Source organism: Salminus brasiliensis, chromosome 6 (genome assembly GCF_030463535.1).
Source record: "Salminus brasiliensis chromosome 6, fSalBra1.hap2, whole genome shotgun sequence".
NCBI classification, from domain to species: Eukaryota; Metazoa; Chordata; class Actinopteri; order Characiformes; family Bryconidae; genus Salminus; species Salminus brasiliensis.
In genome coordinates this window covers 39817651-39836186 of record NC_132883.1, presented here as the reverse complement: position 1 = coordinate 39836186, position 18536 = coordinate 39817651, and the positions used below count along the sequence as shown (strand labels likewise).

The 18536-nt window shown below is 39.9% G+C and overlaps 1 protein-coding gene across 2 annotated transcripts in view; it reads right to left on the bottom strand.

The window, feature by feature from the left end:
* The window catches only part of inpp5l (inositol polyphosphate-5-phosphatase L), a 43343-nt gene that overhangs the window by 6675 nt on the left and 18132 nt on the right, over positions 1-18536 (bottom strand). Inside the window, exons 4-15 of one of the 2 annotated variants that reach the window (XM_072682386.1) lie at positions 18278-18365; positions 10734-10797; positions 7848-7951; positions 7572-7624; positions 5682-5801; positions 5377-5461; positions 5169-5264; positions 3844-3921; positions 3049-3122; positions 2843-2954; positions 1908-1976; positions 1734-1799 (exon numbers count right to left, since the gene is read on the bottom strand). In XM_072682386.1, coding sequence (XP_072538487.1) covers positions 1758-1799; positions 1908-1976; positions 2843-2954; positions 3049-3122; positions 3844-3921; positions 5169-5264; positions 5377-5461; positions 5682-5801; positions 7572-7624; positions 7848-7951; positions 10734-10797; positions 18278-18365 — 985 coding nt within the window. In that variant the 3' untranslated portion in view covers positions 1734-1757. The remainder of the gene's footprint in view (positions 1-1733; positions 1800-1907; positions 1977-2842; positions 2955-3048; positions 3123-3843; positions 3922-5168; positions 5265-5376; positions 5462-5681; positions 5802-7571; positions 7625-7847; positions 7952-10733; positions 10798-18277; positions 18366-18536) is intronic. The other variant, XM_072682387.1, reaches the window with a different exon arrangement.

Here is an 18536-nt window from a genome sequence, read left to right as displayed (position 1 = left end):
ATACAGCACATTTCTAAGTGTCCATACCCGTTTTTCAGTTCCTAACAGCAGTAACAGCCAAGGGTTAAACTGGTCTGGAGAACTCCAGAGAAGACCTGGGCCAACTTTGATTTGTGTGAATGCAAGCAAAGGCTGTGGTGTGAAGGAAGTGTCTGAATCTGCAGGTGTGTTCGAAGCGTACGGTCATATGGCTCTACCAGCAGTTGCAAACCAGCTCTACCAGCTTCATCTGTCTTACCGGTGTTCTCTGTTACTGAAATGCTGTTGGTCATGCTTTGTGTAGTAATGCTAATTCATTCTAAACTCACATAGTTCTGGTTCTAAAATTGTTCTAAAATCTGGTTCTAAAATGTCAAGCTCAGCCATGTTCATGGCCATTGCAAAATACTTAAAATCCACACATATTACCATATTAATTAACAGTGTTAACAAATAAATGACTATAATGCTGCATTACAGCATCATTCTATAGATCGCTAAGCTGCTAAAGGCCATTGGGCCTTTAGTTGGGAAAAGAAGTTTACACTGAGACAAGTTTAAAGTTTTCTAACAAGACAAGCCAAAGCAAAAGGGTTAAAATAATTCTTAAACTGCCTTTGATTCACAAAATCTCAACAGAACGCTAACCTTTTCGAACTAACCCTGACTCACCATGTTAGAGCCCTCTCCCACAATGACATACAAGCCACCAGAAGACTTGTCTAAACCTCTGACAGCCGTAGCCTATAGAACACACATAAAACTGGCAGCAAAACAAAATCACAGCCATAAAAATGCCAATACAGACCAACAGGACAGGATATATCCCTCGCTAGCCCGCTACGGCTATCTGTAATTAATGAACACTGGCGTTTTTATGGCACTGTGCTAGGTGTTACTAACGTAGCGAACAGCAAAATGCAGAGGATCTAATAGACATAGATCAGAGGAGGTAGAGAGGGTCCTATTTTTTATTATCAGCACAGGAGTAATCCCTGGAGTCCCCTTTACTGAGCTAGAACAGCTGGGAACGTGTGTGTTGAACTGGAAAATGGCTCCACAGGAAGAAAGGGAGAAATATATATATGGCTGGGAGAGAGGGGGGGTAGGCTGAAAGGAGGTGATTTGGTCATGTAAGCTATTAAGGTTTATTATTATAATGGTTTTGCTAAATGAGTGTTTGTGGATGTATTAATGCACATTAACATACTGTCGCTGCATGGTTTCAGAGGTATTTCCACCCTCACCTATAGACAATGCCACGGCCCAACAACTTAGGCCTCCTTGAAACCCCCAGTTACAACATTTGAACAACAGCAGATACCTGGGGTCCACAGTGTTTCATTTTTTTGGAGAAAAAGGGTCACACTTGAATTTGGATCAAATGTTTTTCAGATTTTAAGAATCTTAAACCTTGCAAAACCTTGTATCTCAAAATAGCAAAATTACAGGAGAAGGAAAAACCCTTCTTAGACTTTCAATAGAAGACAATATAATTATTTAATTCATCTATTGGTTTTAAGAATTTAAAAGAAATATCTGTTAAGAATAGCTGCTAGATTCAAATGACAAGTGGACAAGTGAAAAACAGCAGATGCTTAGGTTCAGGATGACAGCAATTAAACACATATACACAAACATATATACGCCATGCAGAACTTAAATTTGTTTTTTTTTAATTATATCTATGATACATACCTACAGATACACGATAAACACATCATAAAAATAACACATACAGAGGTATCACTTACCCTTTAATGCAGCCATGTTGTGTGTCAGTGGACATTGTTTTTCAGTGCAAAAAACAGGAAAACAGGCTGAAAGATATGGAACAAAATGTCAGACTTAAGGCAACAAAAAGCATAACCTTTCATTTCTTTCAATATAAATACTAAGGCTAATTCAGATTTCTTAAGTTAAATCACCTTGTGGTCTCCCATACAGACGTTCGGGCCCAGTGTGTTATAAACAATGTTACTCTCTCCTTCTTCCCTCTGTGAACGACAAACAAACAAATATACACTGGTAATTACTGGTGAAAACACTTGCACACCCTTGTGTAAAAGTGAATTAGTGAAAAATACAAAGCTTTTTCCAAATGTAAAAACCTCTCACAGCTACTGCCACACCTCCTGAAGCTCTGCAGTGCTAGGCAATAGCTAGCAACTGATCACTAGCTCTGGTAAAATTGGCACTGGAAAGTGAAGGCACTGGTTGGAGGAGCAACAAACTAGTCTTGGTTCTAACACGTTTCTAAGCTGTAGTGTGGTGCTATGTGGTATGTACTCAGTATGTACCAAAATATTGATGAAAATGCATTAGTAAGGCCAGTTTTCAAAATTACTGTTAAAAAAGTACTGCTATGACTTTTATTCATAGTTTGCTGAACTACATCCAATTAAATATAATTATTTGTGCTCTTTATATTGAAACATGCAGCTAAATAGCATTTTGTGAGTATTGACAGAATTCATAAAAGGCGGAATATAACACAATTTATCATGATAACGATAAAATAGCGTCATTTTGCCCACCTCTTAACCCCTACAGACACCTATGGACCGCCGGCTGGCCAAAAGTGTTATTAAAGAGTTCTATTACCAAAGAATTGCCCCCCCAGTTTGTACAGAAGTCCCTGTTGTTAATGAGTAACATACCTTAGTGTGTAATAAGCCTTTCTGCGTTAAGAGGTTAATGAAATTACTGTGGAAAAACTAAAACCCCTACAACTTACAGAGGGAAAATGTCAAAAAAATGTAAAGAAACTGTAAACTATGATGCTCTGATTGTGTGATTTGTATCAAATTTATTACTATGATTAAGTGAATTCTTTGTGACTGTGTTACAAGGCAGTACTAACCCTCTGTATGATATCTTGTGCACTGTGGGACATGAGGATGCGATCACACCAGGATGGGCATCGTGTGTTCATGTACTGAGTGGGTTTAGTGTAGTCTTCACTGTAGGGGTAACTGTGGAAAAATATGTCTATATAGTAAACTCACAAAAACCATATAGTACAATATAAATATTGCAAATTCAGATATTCTGACTCTGATTGGTCACCTTGGGGGAAACAGTATCTCCTCTTCTGTGATAACATCGTGGAATGCTGCAATCTCCTTGTCGTACTTCAGGAGCTGTGGGGTGTGAGGAGTACGAGAGACAATAATGTAGCAATGAAAACTTACTCCTGCTGAACTAAAAAGGACATTTTTTCCCCTCATATTTTTCTTTAATTATGATGTCTGATGTTTAATTATAGCTTTTGTGTTTCATGGCTGTTGTCATATTGTCTCTTATAATTACACTTTTAGATTTAGCTGTTTTTGTTAAAGCTAGTGTACAGAGCAGCTTCAAATGATGGAGAAAACTAATAACAAACATAAATGGAGATACATTACATTTACATTTACATGTTTTTCATTGGACAGCAGCAATATGCAAACTATTGAGCATGGACTGAAATTTTGAGGGATGCAGGAAAAAAATAAGCCACACCTTAAGGAATACTTTGGAAGGTTGCAATTACCATTTGCTTCCTGACAGTTAGAAAAGGTTAATGCTAGTGTATAGCTGTAGGCTAAATGGTTAGGTGTGACAGCCATGATTAATTAAAAACTGGCTTTTTTTTGTCTACTTATATGGTTTTAAAATATAACAAATCTTTTTACAGTACTTTACAAAGTGCAGGGTTACATTTCGTAGGCAAGGTATATATATATATGAGAGCTGAATGTCAGATGATCATCTACGAGGCATCTGTAATGGACCATCCAAGTAAAGTGATACCTAAAAAACGTTTGATAAGGTATGAGCTGTTTACAGTTGTACATCCCATCAAACATGTGGGATACTCACCTCTTTTCCATTGTTCTCTCTGAAGACTGCCTGATGCAGGTACGCAAACAGCTTAGTCTCTATATGGAGAAGGACCTGCTGGTGAAAGGGAGAGAAATAAACAGAGCAATAACAGATGGAGAAAGGAAGAATAATAATAAAAAGGAAGAAAGAAAGAAGGATTTGACATAAAAACATGTAAGACAGGTGCAGAAAAACAGAAACGACAAGCAAAAAATTGAGAGAGACAGTGAGGGAGCACAGAACAGACAGAGGTTAATGTAGGGCATTTGAAGAACAAGCTGCTAAATGCTGAGAGTAAGTTCAACTACCCTGGCACGTAAAATGAATCACAGCTCAACGTGAGCATTCTTAATGCAGACACGCATTTTCTCCACTGGCAAAAAGTCAATATCTTCTCCCCAGCCATAAATCTGGCTGGACAGAGCGCTGGTTATGTTTGGGTGAGCACAACAAGAGCAAATTAATCATCTCTCAGGACCTGAAGAGCACAGTTAGTGCACTGAGCAGCAGAGCTGGCATTTACTCTGTAATACTAGGGCCACTTTACACTAGCTTTATGAGACTGCGTGTGATCTGTATGATGGTATATGATTAATTTTGTTATCAGTGACCTTCTATTCATTATTCAATTACTTATCTTATTATCCAGCTATTGTTGTGTTCATTATTCAGTAATTCCTATTAAGAATTCACTTTCACATTCGTTTTGAATGGGAGCTGCTAGGCTAACATTGCTAACAACACTCTGGGTCAGTGATAAATCATGTTCATTTGATTTTCCTCACCTAAATGAACAGATTTAATGAAATGGTATCACATTACTTGGACAGTCCATTGTAGATGCCTTGTGGATACACCTGACATTCAACTAAGTTTAAGTCTAATGTGGCTGTGTATTGATTGTAACCATGCACCCAAACCTAACCCTGTCCTTAACCTTGAATCCACCCTTAATTCTAACCTCAACCCTAACCTTAAACTAAACCTCACATCTAACCCTAAACCTAACCCTAAAAGGTTCAGGTTAAGTAGGGTCACATTTAAAAGACATTCATATACATTCAACTTAGAGATACTTAAGAGAGACATTCAGTTGAATGTTAAATAAATATACATAACCCCCCCATTTATACACCTCTTTATAGAGATGGTTAATAAAAATATGGTTCTTTTCTTTGAGATTACAGAAATACAAAGGAATAAAGGAATGTAGGAGGTGGTCTCTACGAATGGAGACTGTATGGAAAATTGAGTGTTGTGCCCCCCCCCCCCTTCTCCCTTCCCTAACTGTAAACATGACAGTATAGTTGGATGTGTAATACCTTGTGGTCGTTGTCTTTCTCCTCATAGATGATTTTCTCCACCTCGTTACTGCTGTCCTTCTTCACCGTCTGAACTTCTGCAGATGTGGAGAGGTTCTGAACAAACACAGAAACTGGTAAGTTTGGTATGCTTTACATTAAACATTAAGTCCTGAATGTTAGGGATGCTTGTGTGTTTGAGTGAGTGAGTGCTCTATACACTGCATACCTGCACTAGGCTTAGTGTGTCGAGGCGGAAGTTAAAATCTCCAAACAGGAAAAAAGGCAGGGGGCTGTAGCTGCTGTCTGATATCCTGCAGCAGAAATGACCACATGGTCAGAATGAAAGTCTACCCCCAGAAAAATGTCTGAAGTGAATGCATTCTGATCTTGTCAGCTGTTTAACCAGTTGAACAGTAGGCTTGCATGGGCATTATGAAGCACTGCATGGTCATGAGGAGGTCATGTCTCCCTCACTATACAAAAATAAATATCTCGTCCTATTTTTTATTAAGTAATAACTTGGGTAATTACCTGTTGATGACGTATCGGAGTGCTTTCTGCCGGTTTGTGGAGTACACTGAGGGACTAGAGTTGCAGGCTATGAGGTTAGATGCATCATGAAACAGATGCACGTTCACCAGGTCCAGGCCTCTGAAACACACACACAGGTACATAGTACAGGATGTTGGATGATCAGTGAGGCCAGGATGTTTGATGATCACCACCCCACCTTATCCTCAAGTCCCCAACTCATCCCAAAAGTATTGGATGGAGCACCAACCATCATTCCAGAGAACACAGTTCCACTGCTCCACAGCTCAATGCTGGGGGTCTTTATACCTCACACCTGGGATTAGGCAGTATGGTGCCAACAGTTCACATCTGCTTCAGAAAGTGCTATTCTATTGGTAATGCTTCACTGGGACTAGACAAGCTGTGTGTGTGTGTGGATTAGCAAATCTGTGTTAGCAATGGTGCAATTTAAAGTAGCTGAATGCATTTATTAGAAGGGGTGATCATGTTCTGTATGGTCTGCATGTTCACCAGGTGTAGCTAAGGATCCGTATGTATGTTTTTGAGTGTGTGTGTGTGTGTGTGTGTGTGTCAGTCTCTATATCAGTGATCCGTGCCGTCATAAGTCATTATCTGTAGGCAACGTGAGTGCAGTCCAGGTAACTAGCAGGCTTTCCTCATTTATCACCCAGCAGCCCTTCAGCCTCCAGTCACTCTCCTTTCACCTGCTGCCATGCCCGCCCTATTAATGCACATCTGATGGGCCTGTGCGCTTACTCACACACACATCCACTGACAGGCACTGACAGGCTGCAAAAAGTACATCTTTTGTTTTGCACGCACCGGAGGTGAGGCCAGGCAACACACAGACGGTCACGCACGCCCATACTCCCAAAACACACACATGCACAAAAATTAAGAAATCATGTAACACCTAGAAGATGGTACATACACTGTACATATGTATGCCTACTCAGTCTTGCAGTTATCTAATCAGCCAATCAAGTCGCAGCTGTGCAGTACAGAAACTCATGGAGATACAGACCAGCAGGTTCAGGTAATGTTCACATCCGTCATTTCATTTTTCCGTCAAAAGCTACAATAGCTCAGAAAACCTCTCTGTACTCTCAACTGTGGTGAGCAGAAACGCATCTCAGAATGCACAACACGTCCAACCTTGAGGTAAATAGGCTACAACAGCAGAATCCCACATCAGGGGGGTCCCCAAGTTGCCCAGTGAAATACTGCACTGTCACTATGACCAGAGGATCGCTAGTTTGAGAGAGCACAACTGGCCTTGGCACTTGCCCCCCCCTACATCAGTCCAGTGCAATGCACCAGAGCCAGGTACACTGCGTTTTCCTCCGGTGATGTTGAACAGTTCGCAAAAAGAAGCAGTGGGGGATGGGTGTGTTTAGTTTAGACCTTTTAGACTGAAAAGAACATAGCCTGTTCCTAAGAGACGTAATTTCTAAGGAGACACACAGACGGTAGGCTCAGAATTCGGTGCCAACAGCATGAACTAGGTCAACAGTTCAGGCTGGTTTAGGTGTTGTAATGGTGTGGGGAATGTTTTCTAGGCACAATCTGGGTCCAATCAATCATCGCTTGAATGACAGAGTCTATTTGAGTATTGTTGCTGACCATGTGCATCTTTTCCTGACCACAATTCACAGATCTTCTAACAGCTACCTTCGGCCCGATAATGCACCTGATCGCAAAGCAAAACTAGTCTTAAACTGGTCTTATGAACTTCATGATGAGTTCAGTGTTCTTCAGTGGCCTTTCCAGTCACCAGATCAAAATCAGAGGCAGAGGGGGAGATTCCCTGCATTGAAGTGCTACTGAAAAATCATGTAACTGTGGACTAAGATCTTAAAGGCATGAGTGTAGTGTTATACAACTTACTGGTTGTGAATGATCCACCGTGTCCGCATGTAGCCTTTTCTGGACCACTTAATCTGGGGAACAGGACATAAAGAGAAATCTGTTCAAGCCGTTATCACATTAAATTTACGGTAAAGTGAAATGTAGGGTGCACACACAACACTGTTTCTACAACATATTACCAGTCTAGTAGACAAGTGTGGTCTAGTCTAGTAATCTAGTTACATCATGTTAAACATTAAAGTTATTTTTTCTGGAAATTTCTAAGCAGCAATGTACATATACACACACACTCACATCGGGCCAAAAATTCTTGGGGAATTTTTCCTTCTCCACTGTGGCGACTCCATCCAGGGAGCCCACGTACTTGTTGTGTCCTGAGACGGACTTAAACTCCTTCGCTGTGAGAGAAACACAGGGAACAGAGGGTGAGTAAAAGAAAGAGAGAGAGCGAGAGAGAAACAGACATGCAAAAACAAAATCAATACGCTAATGTTAAACCCCCCCCCCCCCCCCCTACACACACACACACACACTCCCCCCGGAGCGTGTGCTGAGAGCAGGATCCATAGGACATGAATTTAATGGGGAACTGAATTCGTCAGCACACTGATCTTTATGACTCTTCTATTAGGCTTCTTCTTAAAAGCTTATTCATGAGCCGCCGTGACCGGAATGTACGGCCAGGACAAACTCCTCGTTCCCTCGGAGGGTGAAGTGTAATGAGAGTCTCTGTATAAGAGAATTAAGTTGTGCAGCTCCGACGAAGCTGTTATCAGTGAATCAGAACGAGCTGGGTTTACTTTGGAAGAGATTTGATAAAGACTGAGAATTTAAGGCCCAGTACAGTGGCACTGCAAAATGCATGTGTATTGCTTACTAGCAACTGTATTTCGTTACGATACTTTACTCAAGTATCATGATTTGGAAACTGAATACTTGTTAATTACAGTCAATTTCACTTTTCACCCGTTTTAATGAAAAACTATCGTGTCTAATTTTAGTTCAATTTTGTTGTTATTAAAACGTTCTTCCATAATAACATATATTTAATTTTATATCAGTGTAAAATTAATTTATAGTATTTGTCCAAGGTCCAAGGTGCCTGATAATACTGCCCTGTCACTGCTTCACAAACCATCAAAAACTCAGATTTCTTCATTTAAACACCTTTTGTATATTTTGGCACGTCAAATGTAGATATTTGACTTCCACTTAAGGTTAACTATGGTTAATAATGAGCGATAATGAATAATCACTTTTTATAACTAATCATTAAGGCTGGGACAATAAAGCACTTTGGAAAATCAATAAACTGGGACAAAAAATATCAATAGATATGAATAATATTATTATTTGAGCCCACCAGCATTTAGCAGTTACATATTACATCTAGATCATGTTTCCATTTCCAGAACTGCTTTTAGGGGCAAGGTTATTAACCTGGGTTAGACAGACAGAAGAGGGAAAGCCTGGAAGGAACTCCAGTCTGACACATCTGTCTGATAAGAAATCATTTCGGAAAGCTGACTTTAGTGCATAACATGGGTAAAAATAATTAAAAATCATTTCACGATGCACAATATTTATTGCAGTATTTCGACATGCAGATAAAATGTATCAGTAGCGACAGTAGCAATTCTTAAAAACTGCTATTCAAAACTCCCATACTGAGTACAGTGATTTATAATTAAAATCTGCTGAACTTTATCTAATTAAACATCACTGATTACCACAATGCACTCGCTTGTATCACAATAACAAAATTTATCATGATTTCAATAAATATCGATTCATTGCCCACCCCTACTTGTGCATACAAAAAATAGACAACAATATAACTTAGTATAACTTTAGATATCTTACAGTCCAAAATATCTCTCAGGATTGGCTAATAAGGGACACGTTAGCTGATGACATATTTGTGCTACATTTTTAATAACTGTTTTAATAAAATACATTGATAGAAATTTGAGTTTGTATCTATGCGCTGGGCCAATAATCAACAGAACAATTCGAAAACTAGCAAAACTCAAAAAGAGTTCTTAATGTTCTCAACGTCTATGAGGAGCTGGAGACTAGCAGCAGGACGTACAGTAAGTGCAGTTCGTACTGTGATGTTGCAACAGGCTACTCATTGAGGAACTTCAATTTGGGGGAAGACATTTATATGATATTTTCTATATTTAAACATATCTGAGGGCAGGTTATGAGCTACATTTTCCAAACTGTACTCAGAAGGTTATGTGTCATTGCAAATGACATCATGCTATCATATTTACAAAACCATGGTAATGATTACCACTGTATATATGTATATAGTGCAACCCTACCTGACACCTAAAATTTCTTTCTTAAGAAGAAGTGGGGGGAAAAAAGTCCCCTCACTGTCTGGTAATCTCTTGACACAGTAGGACTCTAATAAGTATTACGCTTTGTACAAGCCTGATAAAAAAGAAGGATTAACCAACCCTACACCCTAAAGCCTTTTGTGTTAGGCCTTATTAGTTCACTGATAAAGACCTAAAGCATATAGAAGGGCTTTGTAAAAGTGTTCTACCGTTTCTGACGAATGTTTGCAGTCCTGAATAGAATGAATGGAAAACCCACGTGTTTGACTGTTGCTATTAGGTTAAATCTCTGTAAGTCGGAGTCTGTCTCTGAACTAGGCTCTGGGCAGACAATGGGCCTCATTCACCAATATCTTCATAAAAAAATCTTACATTTGTTTTTGAGAAAAGTTCTAACAAAAAGTCCATGTCAGATTCATGAAAATTGAAATGTTCACAGCTATGCTTTTATAATGTATAAAAAAAGTATGGAAGGTGAATAAGGCCCATTGATCCTGTGCTGATGGCCCACATTAAATCCATCATTGTTTTGCGAGTATGAACTACACACGTGGAGCTGGAACAGGGAGGTGAACTCAGGAGACTTCGGACAGGAGTTCTGGGCGGCTTGACGATGGGTTCCTAGAGCCAAGCCCCCTTTCCATGGCTAAAGTGAGCAGGCAAGAATAAAGAAGAACACAGGGTGGTGGTGGGTGTGATGCTGTTCGACACTAAGGTGAGGTGAGAGAGGAGGGTATATATAGGGCTGAGAAGGAGGACTTACGTCCTAACTCCACTTTTCTGTGCAGACTGAAAATAACAGAAGACACAAAAGAACATCAAGTTGACCTACCACTGAAATCATACTGCTGTATGTTCTTCAGCGACTTGTGGATGAAGTACATGCTGCCCAGAGCCTGCAGAGATAAACAGAGAAAGGGAAGGAGGTTAGCATGTAGCATGTGGCTTTATGTGGACAAACCACACAATGAAGCCCTTCAGTTTGCTAATGTTCAAACTGGCAGAATACCAATAAGAGTCCTTGAGTTTTTATATTGATTAGTAGAGTTTTCACATCATTATGATTATTAATTATTCACATCATTAGAATTATTCCTTATTGACATTCAGCTCACAAGCTAATCACAGATAAAAAGACAGCCTCTGAAAAACAGAATACATATCAAATGATCAAAGCAAAAAAAAAAAAACCCCGCAACTTATAACGTTCAGCATTTTTGTTTGTTAGATGCTGAACACCTTGTAGAACTGGCTTGTAACTCACTCACTCACTCACGATTATCAAGATTATTTATAAAGGCTAGCTTTTGGTTTTCTTTCTGTGAGCGTCTGGTTTGTCCTTTAGAAATTACTGTAACACACTAGTCCTTCACAACTGTCTGTTAGAAATCATTTGTAAAATGTAATTAAAAAATCCAATTAGGACAAATCACAATTAGGATTCTGATCACTGTCTACCAGTCTCTGACATTGAATGAAAGAATTTTCCTCCCACTCCTCCATGCAGAAATCTTTCAGCTGTGCCAATTTCAAAACTCCCAAATATCTTTCTTTTCAGCCATTCCTTGGTGGATTTACCGGAATTTTTTGGTCATTGTCATGTTGCATGGTCCACCTCCACTTCAGCTTCAGTTTATGGGCAGATATGGACAGCAGCCCCAAACCATGACATTCCCACTTCCATGCTTCACAGTATCAGGAGGCTCTTGTGCTCAAATGTTGTGCACTTGAAGTTGTACATGTCAGGAGCTACCTGTAGGTTCTGTAGGCAGGAGCTACCTGTAGGTCCTGTGATGACATTGTAGGATTGTTAGAGACTTCTTTAAACATCTTGCAGTCAGCCCTTGGGCTGATCTTTCTAGGAAGGCCTAATCTGGTCATGGAACGGCTGATTTGTAACTGTTCTGAGATCTTTTTAAATCCATTTTCTTCAGAGAGCTCTTTGGATCTCACCAACAATCAAGCGCAAACTAATCTCTTTAAATAAGACAGGCTCCTCCAGAATAATATCTGACCATGTTCTAATCATCTGCAGCTGATGTTGAATTGTTTTACATGACCATATTCTTAGATTACTAAAGTATTTAACAGACATTGGGTCAGTCTGGCAGCCATCCCAACTTTCCCAGTACACAAAAACTCATGTACAAGCTCCAATAGGTCAACACACAGCGTGTGAAACCTAACACTCGTCTTTAACAAGCAAGTGCAGACGCATGTCCTGAAACGCACACACACACACACACTGAGCTGACAGAGCTGTGAGTGGTTTTAATGTACTAGCTGCCCGCTCCTGCACACACTCATCAATCGTGTCCCGCCGAGATCAATACAGACAGAAAATTAAAACAATCACACAGTGATTAAACACTGGAGCTTGCTGCGGGCCCAGCGCGGCCTCCAAGAGCGCAGGCCAAAGAAAAATGACCCGCCGTTCTGGGACACTTCGCACTGCAGCGCCTGCACTTGACAACCCCTTAAACACACAGTCCCACACACACACACAGCTTCACAAGCTGTGACAAAACGTCCCCAGGAGGGGGGAATAAATCTTGTGTCTAAAGCGATGCTTGTTTAATGTGACACTGTGTTCCAGCTGACCGGCCCTGAGGCTGGACATTACTGCAGGGAGCGGATTCAAAGCCAGAAGCCTAGTAATCACTGCTACCCCTAAAACTTCTTCACCTGGGACTGCTCACCTCGCCCATGTTCACCGCCACATCACCTACACACAAAAAATGCCATAGAAGAACCACTGTTGCATAAAAAAGCATGTTGGACGTAGAATAGCAATTGTCACTCCGGTCACTGTTTGTAGGAGTTTGGTGTGTTAACCCTGTCTCCGTATGGATTTCCTCTGGCAACACACACATGGTAGGTAAACTGGCTACGCTAAATTACCCCAGGTGTGAGCCACTTTTACAACTGGATCAGAACATTTTCAAAACATTAGGCAGGTCTTATGGGGCTTTTCTGGTATGCAGTGGTCAGTACCTACCAAAAGTGCTCCAAGAAAGAATAGCCGGTGAACCAGCGACAGGGTCATAGGCACCTAAGGCTCACTGATGCGATCCATGGAGGCCCCACTTCACAATTTACAGGACTTAAAGGATCTGCTAACACTACCACCCCCCCCCCCCCCCCACACACACACACACACACACCAGTAAGCAAACCGTGTCCCCATTCCACACACTTCTGCATTCTCATTTCTCTCACGCCACCTGTATTGATTTGTTATCAGTTTTCTGGAGGTTGTTGATCATCGCTTTGCTGGGCAGTAGAGTGTGTGTTTGTGAGTGTGTGTGTGTGTGTGTGTGTGTATGTGTGTGAGGCTACAGCAGTACAAATGATGTTTTGATAAAAAATCACTTGTAAGTCAATAAATTTTTATTAAACGCTGAACTGACCTGATTGATGAAGATCGGTGTTGAAGCTGAGAGTGTGCACAAGACCCTCTATTTTGTGTGTGTGTGTGTGTGTGTGTGTGTATGTTTATGTGTGTATGGGTATCCACACTGGAGAGTGAAGTTCACGCTGGCATTAAGAGTACATATTAGTTTGTGTGTGTGAGCTGTATTCATTGCCTTGTGAGGACCAACTGTCCTCTTAATGATGGGAAAACAGTAGGGGTGTAACGATTCACAGGATTCAATTTGATACTGTTCTGTTTCTATTTTAGATATTTGTTTGATACAGCAAAAAATAAGCAGTGCCTGGAAATGTGCTTTGTGTCTAGGGCTGGGCGATATGGTAAAAACACAATATCACAATATTTGAAGTATTTATAATTAAATATTTAAATACCTAATATACTGCATTTTGGTAGCTGAAGTCAAAGTTAGACCTACCGTCAATGCTATAATGCCGTAGTCGAGCAATGCTACACCACACCTACAGTTACAAATTAAACACGTGATTTTAGGTCACTATTTTTTTTATTATTATTATTTCTGAACACTAAAAATATCCGTGCCATATTTGATTAAACAAGTGAGCAGTGTAACTGTGCATTAAAATGTGCAGAACTGAGGCTGATACTTCTCTATACAACTAAACTCAACTAAACCTGACTTTAGACAGAGAGCACTGAAGCTTTGCATACAGCTGCAGCTATAGGTATAGCATTACTCTGCTACCGTATTTTAGCATTGTGTGTTTGCTTGTATTTGCATTTCTATTCTTCTCCTTTTTATTTATTTATTAATAGAAATGTATAGATATGGTGTGTTCGGCTGTGTTTAGTGTTTTTTGCTGTAGCAGTACAACAGTCTGGGGTCATACTGCATAATTATTGTGTGTGTGGTTGGGATAATGGCTGACTAAGAGGTACTACACCCACCCACAGCTGTTCTACGTTAACGTCTTCTGAACCCCAAACAGTCCCAACCCACCAACAACAACCCCCCCTCCCACACAGACACACACCCCCACCCCAGTTTATTTATCATGTCCAGACTGAGGGTCCTGATCAATAGTTTTAATCTGGACTTAAACGTATTGACTCGGCCTACTGCCCGGCCATTCCCACACATTAACCCAGTCCATCAGGGTGTGGAACAAACGCAAAGACGCACACATACACACATACACACAACTACACACACACTCTCACTCACTCACAACATACAAGGTCTATCACTCCTCACCTGGGTGGGCTATGGGTTAATACCCTGCCACTCTCTCAAATATCACTGTTTTTTCCTTGAGGCACGACCTAGCCTGCTTCTCTATATACTTTTAAAGCTATGTGAGCAAAGATAAACATTAATAATGGATAACTGTTTACGGTTAAGGTAATTTAGCTGAACGTCTACAGTGTGCTTTTATTTCATCTGTGTACTTTACATTTAAAAGAACAAACAAAAACAACATCCAATTTCAGAGGGGTCTTCCTACGGCATGACCAATAGGACAATTAAAGGGATTGGCAGTGGCATTAAAACAACAACATAAACAACCCCCCTTCAGTAGAGATGCTGGCATTGTAAAAGAAAAGGTGAATATCTAATATATATATACACTGAAATACATCCTCTTCAGCCCCTTTTACAGTCACTAACCCCCCAGCCAGTGTTGGGTTTTGCCATTGTAGAGTTTTTTTCCTAGTTTTCCAGATAAAGGGCAGTGGTGGCTCAGCAGTTAGAGCACCGGGCTATCGATAACAGGGTTGTGGGTTCAAATCCTTGGTTCGAATCCTCGGCTCGGCAAGCTGCCACTGTTGGGCCCTTGAGCAAGGCCCTTTACCTTCTCTGCTCCCTGGGTGCTGGAGTTGGCTGCCCACTGCTCTGTGTGTGTGTGTGTGTACTCATTGCCCCTAGTTCACTAGTGTGTGTGTGTGTTCACTACCACAGATGGGTTAAATGCGGAGGGCACATTTCACTGTGCACCTTTACCTTTTAAAGAAAGGTTGGTAGGTAAAATGAATTCTGACAGGTTTTGGTGGTCTTTAAAAGTGGTCTTCAGGTAAAATAAATAAAAGGTAAGTATGCTAATGAGGGGCGTGGGGCCTTTTAACTCTCATATGTCAGTTAACGTAGTTAACCTTACACTGGTATGGAATTGAAACCCGTTTCTGGCACCTATAGCTGTCCGAGCAAGCTACGGACATTACTGTGGATATCCATAATGAGGCCATGTCCAGGCAATTCTGCACTTCAGGCTTGACAACTGACTACTGACAAGGAAAACATGCTTAATGTACAAGGTCACAGGGGTTAAATACAGTGTATTAGGACTGACAAGTGAAAAATACTGTATCTAATGAGGTGGCACAGTGGTGAGGATTTCATACTGCGCTAAGGGGCTTTACTCCCCCTAGTGGTCACAGAATGACTCTTTTACAAGTACCAAAGGTACTGTATATACACAGACACAGCAAACCCACATACACCCAACCAAACACAGAGCAGTGGGCAATCCAAACTCATGTAAATATGCACTTAAGAGTTAATTATCCACTAACCTGCCCGCTGCGCTGCTCTCTACAGCAGACCTTTAATCACCATATTGACTTGAGTGCGGCTGCAGGTTGGGTGGTGTCTGTCCAAGCTGCTTTGTCTAAGCGTGTGTGAGGGATTACAGACCACAGTGGCTTCCCTCCAGCAATGGTTAACCTGCCTGTTGTGCTGTTATTGTTATTGGAACCAGTATTTAAACATGTCTTGAATCATTCGGTCACTCGGCTGGCTCTGTTTTGAGGAACTGTTCGGAATGACTTGAACAAGAAAAGTGACGACTCATTTGCGGAGGAAACTTGGCAACCGCCACCTATAAAAGTCACTTCCACAGAACTAAAACAGGATACGGAGCTACATGGTTATAAGCTGAGAGCCTGGATATGTTCTTGAGCAACACTTAGTCTCAAGTGCTATTGTGGATAAGGATGAAAAGAGACCAAGTCATTAAAGTCAAGCAGCCCTTTTCAGCCTGGAGCAGTACTCCACCTAGTGGTCCCAAACTGTGACCGAGAATGCTGCCCATTCAGGCAATGAGGCACTATTCAGAGGCAGGAACGTTCCCATTGTATTCAAATCAACTGCTTTTATAATGCACATAAAGCTGCTCTGATTGAATGATGTGTCAAGGCAGTGTAAATGTACCCTTCAAAGCCTTATGTTTCCTATAATGGAAATGTAGCTATTATTAATGTGTGTCATCTGTGCTGGCTCTATAAAAGCAGAAGTTCCACAGATATCCTGAAGAAGGCCATGTAGGTCGAAGTGCCAGGACAATTATGTTGTAAAAACCTGGGACTGGAACTGGGAGTTTCCACTGAACTGGAGAAAACGGCTGTTAGCTAAAGTGAGTGCACCAGAGAGCTGAAACTCATTAAAGCATACTCTAACTCTAACATTTAAATAAATAAATAAATAAATAAATAAATAAAGATATATATATATATAAATCTTAATTAGTTTAATTTTAACTTTTTAATTTTTATTAGTCTTTTCTGTATTTTGTCCTCATTTTTATGCATTTATTTTGTATGTATTCTTAATAATAATTTTTATCTTGTTAAAAATACATTTAATTTATAAAATATAAATGTAGCTTTTGTTTTATTTGTTTTATTTATTTATATGTTTATTTTTTATTATTTTTCTAACTAATTTTCATTCGTTCTTTTAACTTTTGACTCTTATTTTTTTATAGTTAATATATTTTAGTTTCAAATAGATTTTTTAGATACATCATTTTTATATCCGGACTTATATACTCGACTTCACTGGAAATGAGGGCCACACTTAATGCACTTCCGAATGTACTTAAAGACTGACTGATGTATTAAAGTAAATAAATAAAATAACTGATGTATATAAGTAAATAAAGTGGGAGTTGTGTCTTCCCCAAACTTTGTAATATCTACCTATCAGTGTTTGATCTCAATTAGTTTTTTGGGACAAAATAAAACAGTAAATAATAGTAAACAACATCACAACTCACACAACCATTTAATCCAACCCTGTACACTGGCATTATTCTTCAGCACTGGTTTTTACTTTGAATTTCGTCATGTGCAGTGAGGTGAAGTGCAACTTCTCTGTGTATTAAATGCATCTTATTCCAGATCTTTCCCAGGACAATTTTCCTGACGTTTATGACAGCTGTTGCTTGTAAAGGTCATCATAAAAGCAAAGGAGAACTGAGGACATCCTACACATAAAAGATGACAATAGAACCCCGAAAGGCAATCACCTACTGATCGAAACAGATCACTCCTCATCATTCAACTGTAAAACATTAATACTGAAATATTACAAGTGGACGTTACTCGCTGTGGCGCCGTAATGTCCACGCGTTTGTCTACGTGTGACATGATAACAGGTTCACAATTTCAACAGGTTTGAAAAAATATTTTAACTGGGAATAAGAGATGGGAACTGGGAATGTCAGCTGAGGAAGGAATATGCTAAATGTATGAATAAATGAATATTTTAATAAATGAATATGCTTAATATGGCCGAACTTTACACTTTTCTAAGACTTCACTAATATTTTCAGATAATTTCCAGGCCTATTCATTTATACATGTTCCACATTTGACAAGACCCTGAGTAAACAAACACATTTCCCTCCCAAAAACAGCCTAAATCATCTAAACGATTTGTAGGCCACGCTGTTGTATGGTTGTGCTTTTCATTGTGGAACTCTAAGAAAGTGGATAGCTGTCAAAGATCTTTACTATTAGTATATAATAATAATATTCAGTAGTGAAAGCTGTCGTTATTTGGTTTATTAATGGCCAATAATGCAAAAATATGGCAAATTAATGCTTTGTTTAGTGTAACATCTAAGACAGCAAAGACAGCAGTTTTGGTCATAGTCTTACACCATCATTCAACAGAGGGCTATTAACACCCAAGTGATACTCACCGTGAAGTTGTCCTCTGCCTTGAAATGACTGTCTACGTACACACACACACGATCAAAGTCCTTCATCTCTGAGCTGGACTCAATGGTCCTACAATAGGAGGAAAAGTGAGAGGGTCAGCCAAGCAAAACATACGTGAAGAGGACTTCTGAACTGGAGCTGACTACTGCTGTACGGATTAGGGATGGCAGGGTTATCAGTCTTAATGAGATACTGCGCGATGAAGCAGAATGGTAATCATACTGTTTTACATTATAAAAT